Raw genomic sequence first — 12,500 nt, forward strand, 5'->3', positions numbered from 1 at the left:
AAGATGGAAGATGGAAGATAGATGATGGAAGATGGAAGATGGATGATGGAAGATGGATGATGGAAGATGGAAGATGGATGATGGAAGATGGAAGATGGAAGATGGAAGATGGAAGATGGAAGATGGATGATGGAAGATGGAAGATGGATGATGGAAGATGGAAGATGGATGATGGAAGATGGAAGATGGATGATGGAAGATGGATGATGGAAGATGGAAGATGGAAGATGGATGATGGATGATGGAAGATGGAAGATGGAAGATGTATGATGGATGATGGAAGATGGAAGATGGATGATGGAAGATGGAAGATGGAAGATGGAAGATGGAAGATGGAAGATGGAAGATGGAAGATGGAAGATGGAAGATGGAAGATGGATGATGGATGATGGATGATGGAAGATGGAAGATGGATGATGGAAGATGGAAGATGGAAGATGGAAGATGGATGATGGATGATGGATGATGGAAGATGGAAGATGGATGATGGAAGATGGAAGATGGAAGATGGAAGATGGAAGATGGATGATGGATGATGGAAGATGGAAGATGGAAGATAGATGATGGAAGATGGAAGATGGATGATGGAAGATGGAAGATGGAAGATGGAAGATGGAAGATGGATGATGGAAGATGGTAGATGGTAGATGGAAGATAGATGATGGAAGATGGAAGATAGATGATGGAAGATGGAAGATGGAAGATGGAAGATGGAAGATGGTAGATGGTAGATGGAAGATGAAAGATGGAAGATGAAAGATGGAAGATGGAAGATGGAAGATGGAAGATGGAAGATGGAAGATGGAAGATGGATGATGGAAGATGGAAGATGGAAGATGGAAGATGGAAGATGGATGATGGAAGATGGAAGATGGAAGATGGAAGATGGAAGATGGAAGATGGAAGATTGGAAGATGGAAGATGGAGAAGATGGAAGATGGAAGATGGAAGATGGAAGATGGAAGATGGAAGATGGAAGATGGAAGATGGAAGAGATGGAAGATGGAAGATGGAAGATGGAAGATGGAAGATGGATGATGGAAGATGCCTAGGAAGATGGAAGATGGAAGATGGAAGATGGAAGATGGAAGATGGAAGATGGAAGATGGAAGATGGAAGATGGAAGATGGAAGATGGAAGATGGAAGATGGAAGATGGAAGATGGAGGATGGAAGATGGATGATGGAAGATGGATGATGGAAGATGGAAGATGGAAGATGGAGGATGGAAGATGGATGATGGAAGATGGATGATGGAAGATGGAAGATGGAGGATGGAAGATGGATGATGGAAGATGGAAGATGGAAGATGGAAGATGGAAGATGGAAGATGGATGATGGAAGATGGAAGATGGTGGAAGATGGAAGATGGAAGATGGAAGATGGAAGATGGAAGATGGAAGATGGAGGATGGAAGATGGATGATGGAAGATGGAAGATGGAGGATGGAAGATGGATGATGGAAGATGGAAGATGGAAGATGGAAGATGGAAGATGGATGATGGAAGATGGAAGATGGTGGAAGATGGAAGATGGAAGATGGAAGATGGAAGATGGAAGATGGAAGATGGATGATGGAAGATGGAAGATGGATGATGGAAGATGGAAGATGGAAGATGGAAGATGGAAGATGGAAGATGGAAGATGGATGATGGAAGATGGAAGATGGAAGATGGAAGATGGAAGATGGATGATGGAAGATGGATGATGGAAGATGGAAGATGGAAGATGGAAGATGGAAGATGGAAGATGGAAGATGGAAGATGGAAGATGGAAGATGGATGATGGAAGATGGAAGATGGTGGAAGATGGAAGATGGAAGATGGAAGATGGAAGATGGAAGATGGAAGATGGATGATGGAAGATGGAAGATGGAAGATGGAAGATGGAAGATGGAAGATGGAAGATGGAAGATGGAAGATGGAAGATGGATGATGGATGATGGAAGATGGAAGATGGATGATGGAAGATGGAAGATGGAAGATGGAAGATGGAAGATGGAAGATGGAAGATGGAAGATGGATGATGGAAGATGGATGATGGAAGATGGAAGATGGAAGATGGAAGATAAAAGATGGAAGATGGAAGATGGAAGATGGAAGATGGATGATGGAAGATGGAAGATGGAAGATGGAAGATGGATGATGGAAGATGGAAGATGGAAGATGGATGATGGAAGATGGAAGATGGAAGATGGAAGATGGAAGATGGAAGATGGAAGATGGATGATGGAAGATGGACTGACCCACTTCGGTGTTTCCGGTCACGATTCTGGCTTCCGGGTTTTTCCACTTCAGAAGCAGAAACTCTTCGAGGCTTCCGGGCTGCAGCCAGGTCGCCCGGTTACCATGGAAACACAGCGAGCGCGACTTCTGACCTTTGGTGAGAGACTGGAGAAGGAACATGTCAAAATAAAAGCATCTGCAGTGGCTGTGCTCAGGGTTCAGCTGACAGCTTCTCTTACCATGAGTTCAGGAGGGAAGATGATTTCCTGTGTTGGATCCAAAGGTGCAAAGTCTGAAGTATTAAAAAGAGGCGTGGCTTCCTGCACAAAAACACAGGTTCCAATCAGAAACCTTGAAACAGCTGTTTTAAAAACAACACTAATATATATTATATATAAACAGAAGTGACTCACATCCACGGCCTCGTCTGAGCTGCCCTCTGCTCCGTTCCCATTGGTCGTACAGCAGCCGTCCCGCCCTCGGCCGCCACAGCACCCCCCCTCCTGGAGCAGTACACACACAGTGTGTTGAAATAAAAGATATGTACTTTATGTGTATTCAAAGTACGTGTGTGTACATCTGTCTCACCACTGTCAGGGTCTTGTATCCCTCCAGGATCGGTCTGTACCCGGTGCATCGGCACAGATTCCCTAAGGAAACCACGTCACGTTACACACACGTTAAAGTTGAACGTGTGTTTAACGGTTAAACACACGTTCAACATGTTAAACACACATTGAACACACATTGAACACACATTAAACACACATTGAACACACATTAAGTGACTCTCTGTTACAAAGCGTCTCCACCTTGGAAGGCCTCCTCCACCTCGGTCATCCTGGGCGTGGGCGTGTTCCTCAGCAGAGCGTACATGGACATGACGATTCCCGGGGTGCAGAAGCCGCACTGAGAACCATGAGCCTTCGCTATTCGCTCCTAAACACACACGTTTACAATAATTAGTCTTTATCAAACTTACACAAAAACACAAACATAGAGTTGGAACCTGGAGCTCAGCTGATTGGACGGAACCACTGTCTTTTCAACAGATGGGAAAACTCGACGGGTTCAAACACAGAACGATCTTAACTGAGTGAAATGACCTGGTTGTGTTTGCTTTTTATGATTTTGCCTTCAGGGCCACCGTACAAATCTGGTCACACACTAAAAACACTAGAAGAAGAAAGTGAACATCCATGTGCTCCGATGGGACGACCACGGACGCACACGTCTGTCTGAGACGTGTTGGACGACAAAGACACAATTAATCCTCTCGTTTGGTGAAAGTTCATCAAACAACATCAACGTCTCAGACGAGAAGCAAAGGCTTCTGGGAGTTTGGTACCTGGACAGGATGAAGTTTTTGTGCCACGCTGCCGATGCCCTCCACGGTTGTCACGGCGACCAGGTGAAGGGAGCACAGGGGGGCGAGGCAGGCGTTGACGGCGTAGTGACTGGGCGGAGTCAAAGAGCGTCACAGCTAATTCATCGTGAAATCAGTTTGTCATCATCGAAGCAACTGAGAGAACACATGACAGCAGCTGATGGGACGGCTCATCATTAACACACACAGACACACACAGACACACACACACACACACACACACACACACACACACACACACACACACACACACACACACACACACACACACACACACACACACACACACACACACACACACACACAGAGACACACACAGAGGATACAGCAGCTGATGGGACGGCTCATCATTAACACACACAGACACACACACACACACACAGACACACACAGACACACACAGACACACACACACACACAGACACACACACACACACACACACACACACACACACACACACACACACACAGAGGATACAGCAGCTGATGGGGGTGTGGTTGGTATCTGGACAGCATGACGGTGCAGGCTCCGCACCCCCCCTCAGCACAGCCCAGCTTTGTTCCTGTTAAACCCACTGAGACAAAAACAGGTTCCAGTGAATTATTGACAGGGTCACATGACCTCCAGAGAGAAGACACATTGACCTGCAGCTGGTTACAGGAGGGTGGGGGGGGGGAGGGTGTCCTCTGGGTGAGTTCAGATCGTCTGTGAGACTGTGAGTGGAGCAGCTCGTTATCAGGACGGACTTTCAGGTGTTAACGAGTCAACGTCTTTCCATTCTACTGGGACTCCAGATTACCACAGGTTCCCCACAAGGAACCAGAGGCTCCACTGGTCCCTGAGGAGATCCCTGGTTCCCTGAGGAGATCCATGGTTCCCTGAGGAGATCCCTGGTTCCCTGAGGAGATCCATGGTTCCCTGAGGAGGAACCAGACTTCCTGGGAACGGGTCCCAGAGTTCTCCAGGTCTTTAGGTCCCTGAAGGAGTCACAGGTTCTTCTCTGTTCTCCAAGAGGCTGAAGCTCTTTCAGGAAGTGATCGTCCTCGTCCACGAGGAAGAAACTCCGAAAGTCTCTCACCAAAAAGTTCATTTTAATTTAATTATTGTGTCAGTTAAACTTTTAAGGAACTTGATTCATTTCAAAATAAATCTTTGTTGAAAACGAGAGGAAATTAATCAACTTAGGAAAAATAAGTAAAAAGGAAAAGAAAGCCTGAATAAAACAAGAAGTGAAATTGTCTTTGTGCAGATGGAAAGTTGTGTAACAGGAAAGATATAAACCTACACATCCATACGTGGACGTTTGTGACTCACAAGTTCAAACCTGCTACACAACACCAGTGATGTCCTGTCAGCACATCGAGGTTTTACTTCTTTGTTGCAGAAGAAGCAACTTCCTGATTCTCCAGGAACATAAATTCAGTTCAAAGTTTGATGAAAAGAGTCACATGACCTGCGGGGGGGCGGGGGGGGGGTCCTTTTAAACCGTAGCTGCAATAATAACAGAAACTGTCTCTAATACTTTTTAAAGCACTTTCTAAATAAACAGAATCATATCTGAGTGATAGAAAATCATCAAGTGAGGCTGCTGGAGGAGCACGTGTGTTTGTGTTATATATATATATATATATATATATATATATATATATATATATATATATATATATATATATATATATTTGTGTTATTTATATATGTTTGTGTGATCGTACGTTTCCTCCTCAGATACGTCAGCAGAGTCATCTCTGGATCTGCATCGTTCTCCACGATCTGCAGGAACACAGAGGTGTGATCAGGCTGCTGAACACACAACAAATACACACACATCTACACAAATACACACACATCTACACAGATAAACACATATAAACATACACACACCTAAACATATACACACACATCTACACAAACACACACTCATGTGTTCTGTGACAAACAGAAATCACTTTAGTGAGAATGAACCTGAAGCTGAAAACTCTGCTGCTCGATTCATGAGGAAAACACCAGATAAATATACACACATAAAAATATATTTGTGTATATATACATATAAATATATTTGTGTATATATATATATATGTTTACAAATATATATATACACACAGAAGTATGATTAAATAACTGTTGTGACGTCACTACTACTGAATTCATCCTTAAATAAAAGTGTCTTCACAGAAACGAAGAGAAACATGTTCTACCTTCTTTCCGTTAACGAAGAAGAGGAGCGGGTCGGAGGCGGAGCGGGTCTCTGGACCGGGACCGGGACCGGAGATGGAGCCGGTCTCTGGACCGGGACCGGGACCGGAGATGGAGCCGGTCTGTGGACCGGGACCGGAGCCGGTGGGGGGGTCGTTCATGTTTGTCATCGATGAAGAAGTGCGGAGCCGGTGCTGCGTTCAGGTGCACTGATATCAGACGGAATTGTCATCACCGATCAACGTGTCAACTGGTTATCTCTGACTGAGAGAGTAGGCGGGGCTAACCCGGGACTGACAGCGAGGGGAGGGACCATGTGTTCTGACCTTTGACCCCAGATACAGTGAATACACAATCCGATGTGTAATTATTCACAGGTTACATCACACACACACACACATTTACACAAATCATCTATTGAGAAAAGAAGAATTTCATAGCAAAGATATAAAGTTTTTATTCAAATGTTTCACTTCAGCTTGAAAATAAAAATGATTTTTACGACAGATTTTCAAAATCTGTGCATGTTCATCACACACACTTGTTGGTTTTGCTGCCCCCTAGTGGCAGAAGGAAACGCTTCAGTGTGCCTTGTTTACTTCACGTTAACGTAAACTATAAATCGTTTTTTTTTTTAAGTAAGTCGCTGGCTATAATTTATTTCATTTAAACTTCTGAAGATATTAAAATTGTCCTGAAATAATTTGGATTCTCTATTTTTCTATAAAGTGTCACCGACTTGTTTTCAGAAGCTTCGTCTCTTTCTTCTCAACTCTCAGTTGGAAGTCTTTTCACTTTTTCCTTCCATTATTTCTTTCTGTACTTTCTCATCTTCCTTGTTTTACTTCACACGTCGAAGCCGGAACTTCACTCTTCATCCGTTTGGTCAGAATGTGATTTTATTGATAATTGTTTGTCTTTAAATCGTCTTGTTTGTTATTAAATCGTAATTCAAAAGTTGCTCTTGATGCTGAAACTCTCAACATCCGTCCCTTCAAATATATTCAATTCAATAATAACTTTAGTTTTACCGTCTTCATTGTTGTCAAGTTCTCAAATGTTTGTTTTTGTCCAGAAAACCTGCAAAAATACAAGAAAACAAAGAATTTAAATAATAATCCTCAAGTTAAATTGACAGTAGATTTAATATTTATTCAATTTACCTTCATGAGGAAGAAATTCAGATGGAACCAAACGAGAGCTTGAGTTCGTCCAAAGTCCCTGAAATAAGAAGACGTGAGATTGAAGAAGACGAGAGGACAAACAGAGGAGAAGAAGAAGAAGAAGAAGAAGAAGAAGAAGAAGAAGAAGACGAAGACGAAGACGAGAGGACAAACAGAGGAGAAGAAGAAGAAGAAGAAGAAGAAGAAGAAGAAGAAGAAGAAGAAGAAGAAGAAGAAGAAGAAGACGAAGAAGACGAAGAAGAAGAAGAAGAAGAAGAAGAAGAAGAAGAAGAAGAAGAAGAAGAAGAAGAAGAAGAAGAAGAAGAAGAAGGCAGAGCCGCTCGTGAACAGGACAGATTAACGTGATGTAGTCCAGGTGCATGCTGGGATTGGCCGACCTCCAACCGCACACTTTGTGTTTTTACACTTTCACGTTTTTTACGTTTAAATCGTTTCAAGAATTAAAAAAACTAAAAGTATCTGAGGAAGGTCCCCACAAGGACCATAAGAAAACACAGCAGAGAAGTGATTTCAGTCATTTAATTCCAAAAAAGAATAAGGACAACGTGCACGTACAGGAACCACAGACTGTAACACACACTCACAGTCACAGTCACACACTCACAGTCACAGTCACACACTCACAGACACACACACACACACACTCATATCTAAAGTTTGACACAGTTTAATCAAAGTGTGAAATTTGGGAAATGTGACTCTTTGTCGTCTGATGTGGATCAATCAAACATCCCTGTGTGTGTGTGTGTGTGTGTGTGTGACTGTGAGTGTGTGTGTGTGTGTGTGTGACTGTGTGTGTGTGTGTGTGTGACTGTGTGTGACTGTGAGTGTGTGTGTGTGTGTGTGACTGTGTGTGACTGTGAGTGTGCGTGTGTGTGTGTCCTCAGAGGGTGAACACACACCATCCAGTCGTCAGATGACTGGTTGTGACTCAGCACTTTCAGTCATGAGGACAAACTGTGACCAAACATTAATGAGTTTAAACAATAATTTGTTTCATTACTTCAGTGTTTAAACTTCACACTTAATAAATAACATGAACACGTAACAACAATAATAAATATAAATATAAATAACACGTTACATCCAAACATTACATTTGCTTTGTTAACTTTTTTGTTCATTGTTATTTGGTCTGAATTCATTGACCTGAAAGGGCTGATGGGAAATGTAGTCTCCAGGTGAAAAGATCATATTCATGATTTAAACAGAAACGATTCTAAAAGTTAATGATTAAATTATTAAAACATAGAGCGAGTGTTCGTGCTCCTGTTACTGTACAGATCCAACGTATAGATATAATATCTATAGATAAGATATGAAGACAAGTCGTCTGTAAACAATAAACCAGCAGAACTCTTTGTTCCAGTTCAACTTCCTGATGGACACGGCGCCCGTCATGTGACCTCTCACGTGACTACGTGTGGTCACTTTGAGGTGTGGTCACTTTGAGGTGTGGTCACGTGACCACACCTCAAAGTGACCAACTGATTTTAAAAAGTGTCTTTGAGGAGAAACTGAAGTTCAATCGATTCAAACTCATTTCAGGTGAATTGAGCTTTTTGAGGAAAAGGAAAGAAAAGAGTTTAAAGTTTGTGGAGCAACAAATGAATTTAAGGAAACTTTAAACAGTTATAAACCAGAGATTTGTTTCTTTAAGGAGGAAACGATGAAGACGAGTTCTTCATCATTAAATTAAATTGTGAATAACTAAATAATGAGTCGTCTTTCAAACAAAAACTTTCAGATTTGGCACAAAAACTAAAAACTTTTCAACTTTCGTGTAAAAACTTTACGAATGAAAAACCTAAATGTGACTGTGGCACTCTTCATCTTCCGTACTCACACACACACACTCACAGACACACACACTCACAGACACACACACAGACACACACTCACACACTCACAGACACACACGCACACTCACACTCACAGACACACACACACACACTCACAGACACACACACACTCACACTCACAGACTCACACACTCACACTCTCACACACACACTCACACTCACAGACACACACACACACACACTCACACTCACACTCACAGACTCACACACTCACACTCTCACACACACACTCACACTCACACTCACAGACACACACACACACACACACTCACACTCACACTCACACTCACAGACACACACACTCACACACACACTCACACTCACACTCACAGACACACACTCACAGACACACACTCAGACACACACAGACACACACAGACACAGACACACACACAGACACACACAGACACACTCTGCTTGGCGTGCAGCTCGGTGGCGACATGGCACACGACAGGTGAGTAACCCCTGAGGGTCCGGGTGGGGGGGGTGGGTACGTTATTTGATGTTCTTCAGCAGCGAGGTGCGTGCGTTCACGACGGCCTTGAAGGCGTCTTCGCTGCCGGGGGCGACGCATTTATCCGGATGCAGCAGCACGGCGAGCTTGCGGTACGCCTTGTTCACTTCCTCCCTGGAAACAAACCAGCGTTAGAAACCTGCACAGGGCCGAGGCCGTGGGTCAAAGGTCACTGTCCCGGGTCAGGGTTCTCACCGCGTGGCGCCGGGCTTCACGCCCAACATGTCCCAGGAGTCTTTGCTGCTGCGGATGCGTCGGATGGTGTCGGCCTGTTCCTTGGTGAAGCCGACGCTGACCTCGGCCACCGGACGCTTCCCGCCGTTCTCACACATGTCCGTGATGGACGAGAAGAACGCCTGAGGACACACACACACACACACACACACACACACACACACACACACACACACACACACACACACACACACACACACACACACACACACACACACACACACACACACACACACACACACACACACACACACACACTATGATGTTGTGTTGGTGTTTGTTGTTATAAAGCCTCGACAACAACATGGCGACGTGTGCGAACCTGAAACATCTCGTTGATTCCTTCGCCGCTTTGTGCCGACGTCTCAAAGTAGTGAAAGCCTCGGGACTCCGCCCACAGCCGCCCCTCCCCCTCGTCCACCACGCGTCTCTTCGTCAGGTCCACCTGCGAGACAAACACAGGTTGGTCCTCAGCCCCGGAGCCGAGGCCTCTGATTGGTCCGACGGGTGCGATGGAGTCTGACCTTGTTGGCGCAGACGATGAAGACGATGGAGTCCATGTTGGCCTGCGAGCCCATTTCCTGTTTCATCTCGGCGAGCCAGGAGTCCATGGCGTGGAAGCTCTCCCTCAGGCCCACGTCGTACACCAGCAGCACGCCCTGGCTGTCCTTATAGAACTCGTTACGCACCTGACAGACAGAACGCAGGGCACAGAACACACGTCAGTCTCCTGGTGCAGCAGCTCCACCTGCTGGCAGCGCTCACTCATTACACCCACAGCTTCATTAGGTCTGTTTGTGAAACTCACTTCGTAGAAGAACGGATGACCGGCCATGTCAAAGATGTTCACTTTGATCTCCCGGTCCCGGACCTGCACCCTGACAACACAACACACACGTTATACACACACAACACAACACACACGTTATACACACACAACACAACACAACACAACACACACACACACACTCCAACTTACAGTAATAGATTACTTGTGTACTTACTTGGTTACTCCGTAGTCGATTCCAATCGTGGCCAAATATTTGGGGACGAATCTTTTCTCACAATAACGTTTGATGATGCAACTCTGGAAGAAAATCATTTCTCTTATAATGATGAATAATTATATTTAATCTAAATATTATATTTATACACAAACACACAGTTAATAAAAACAATCAATGTGAAGTGAAATAAGTTGAGTCATCAGTTAAATGTTTTTCTGTGAACTCGTAATAAAGTAAAGACATTTATCAGAGTCTCAACCCAGATGTTAGATCCAGATGTGACTGGTCCAGATCTTAAAGAACCAGCTGGTACTGGTCCAGATGTTACTGATCCAGATGTGACTGGTCCAGATGTTACTGGTCCAGATTTGACTGAACCAGGTCGTAATGATCCAGATGCTACTGGCCCAGATGTTAATGATCCAGATGTTACTAGTCCAGTTCTTAATGAACCAGATGTTACTGAACCAGATCTTAAGGAACCAGATGCTACTGGTCCAGATGTTAATGAACCAGATGTTACTGGTCCAGATGTGACTGATCCAGATGGTACTGGTCCAGATTTTACTGAACCAGGTCTTAATGATCCAGATGCTACTGAACCAGATCTTAAAGAACCAGATGTTACTGAACCAGATGTTACTGATCCAGATGGTACTGGTCCAGATCTTAATGAACCAGATGTTACTGGTCCAGATCTTAATGAACCAGATGTGACTGGTCCAGATGTTACTGGTCCAGATGTTACTGGTCCAGATGCTACTGATCCAGATCTTAATGAACCAGATGTTACTGATCCACATGTTACTGGTCCAGATCTTAATGAACCAGATGTGACTGGTCCAGATGTGACTGGTCCAGATGTGACTGGTCCAGATGTTACTGGTCCAGATGCTACTGATCCAGATCTTAAGGAACCAGATCTTAATGAACCAGATGTGACTGGTCCAGATGCTACTGGTCCAGATGTTACTGGTCCAGATGTTACTGATCCAGATGGTACTGGTCCAGATCTTAATGAACCAGATGTTACTGGTCCAGATCTTACTGAACCAGATGTTACTGATCCAGATGTTACTGGTCCAGATCGTAATGAACCAGATGTGACTGGTCCAGGTGTTACTGGTCCAGATGTTACTGGTCCAGATGTTACTGGTCCAGATGCTACTGATCCAGATCTTAATGAACCAGATGTTACTGGTCCAGATCTTAATGAACCAGATGTGACTGGTCCAGATGTTACTGGTCCAGATGTTACTGGTCCAGATGCTACTGATCCAGACCTTAATGAACCAGATGTTACTGATCCAGATGGTACTGGTCCAGATCTTAATGAACCAGATGTTACTGGTCCAGATCTTAATGAACCAGATGTTAATGATCCAGATGCTACTGAACCAGATCTTAAAGAACCAGATGGTACTGGTCCAGATGTTACTGAACCAGATGTGACTGGTCCAGATGTGACTGGTCCAGATGTTAATGATCCAGATGCTACTGAACCGGACCTTAATGAACCAGATGGTACTGGTCCAGATCTTAATGAACCAGATGGTACTGGTCCAGATGCTAATGATCCAGATGTGACTGGTCCAGATGTGACTGGTCCAGATGTTAATGATCCAGATGCTACTGAACCAGATGTGACTGGTCCAGATGTGACTGGTCCAGATGTTAATGATCCAGATGCTACTGAACCAGATGTTAATGATCCAGATCTTAAAGAACCAGATGTGACTGGTCCAGATGTGACTGATCCAGATGCTACTGATCCAGATGTGACTGGTCCAGATGTGACTGATCCAGATCTTAATGAACCAGATGTTACTGGTCCAGATGTTACTGGTCAAGATGCTTCTGAACCAGATCTTAATGAACCAGATGGTACTGG

General features: G+C 44.2%; 2 protein-coding genes across 2 annotated transcripts in view; both read right to left on the reverse strand.

The window, feature by feature from the left end:
- xdh (xanthine dehydrogenase) overlaps positions 1 to 6,057 on the reverse strand; it is a 15,272-nt gene extending 9,215 nt beyond the window's left edge. The window contains exons 1-9 of the mRNA XM_061066917.1: positions 5,811 to 6,057; positions 5,325 to 5,382; positions 4,090 to 4,186; positions 3,573 to 3,681; positions 3,037 to 3,163; positions 2,813 to 2,874; positions 2,638 to 2,727; positions 2,464 to 2,544; positions 2,245 to 2,389 (exon numbers count right to left, since the gene is read on the reverse strand). Of these exons, the coding sequence (XP_060922900.1) occupies positions 2,245 to 2,389; positions 2,464 to 2,544; positions 2,638 to 2,727; positions 2,813 to 2,874; positions 3,037 to 3,163; positions 3,573 to 3,681; positions 4,090 to 4,186; positions 5,325 to 5,382; positions 5,811 to 5,978 (937 nt within the window). The 5' untranslated portion in view covers positions 5,979 to 6,057. The remainder of the gene's footprint in view (positions 1 to 2,244; positions 2,390 to 2,463; positions 2,545 to 2,637; positions 2,728 to 2,812; positions 2,875 to 3,036; positions 3,164 to 3,572; positions 3,682 to 4,089; positions 4,187 to 5,324; positions 5,383 to 5,810) is intronic.
- Positions 6,058 to 9,250: 3,193 nt separating this feature from the next.
- Positions 9,251 to 12,500, reverse strand: part of dnajc27 (DnaJ (Hsp40) homolog, subfamily C, member 27) — a 3,970-nt gene continuing 720 nt past the window's right edge. Inside the window, exons 2-7 of the mRNA XM_061066920.1 lie at positions 10,607 to 10,689; positions 10,411 to 10,480; positions 10,127 to 10,291; positions 9,925 to 10,047; positions 9,564 to 9,724; positions 9,251 to 9,482 (exon numbers count right to left, since the gene is read on the reverse strand). Of these exons, the coding sequence (XP_060922903.1) occupies positions 9,350 to 9,482; positions 9,564 to 9,724; positions 9,925 to 10,047; positions 10,127 to 10,291; positions 10,411 to 10,480; positions 10,607 to 10,689 (735 nt within the window). The 3' untranslated portion in view covers positions 9,251 to 9,349. The remainder of the gene's footprint in view (positions 9,483 to 9,563; positions 9,725 to 9,924; positions 10,048 to 10,126; positions 10,292 to 10,410; positions 10,481 to 10,606; positions 10,690 to 12,500) is intronic.

This window comes from Limanda limanda, chromosome 23 (assembly GCF_963576545.1).
Source record: "Limanda limanda chromosome 23, fLimLim1.1, whole genome shotgun sequence".
Lineage (NCBI taxonomy): Eukaryota > Metazoa > Chordata > Actinopteri > Pleuronectiformes > Pleuronectidae > Limanda > Limanda limanda.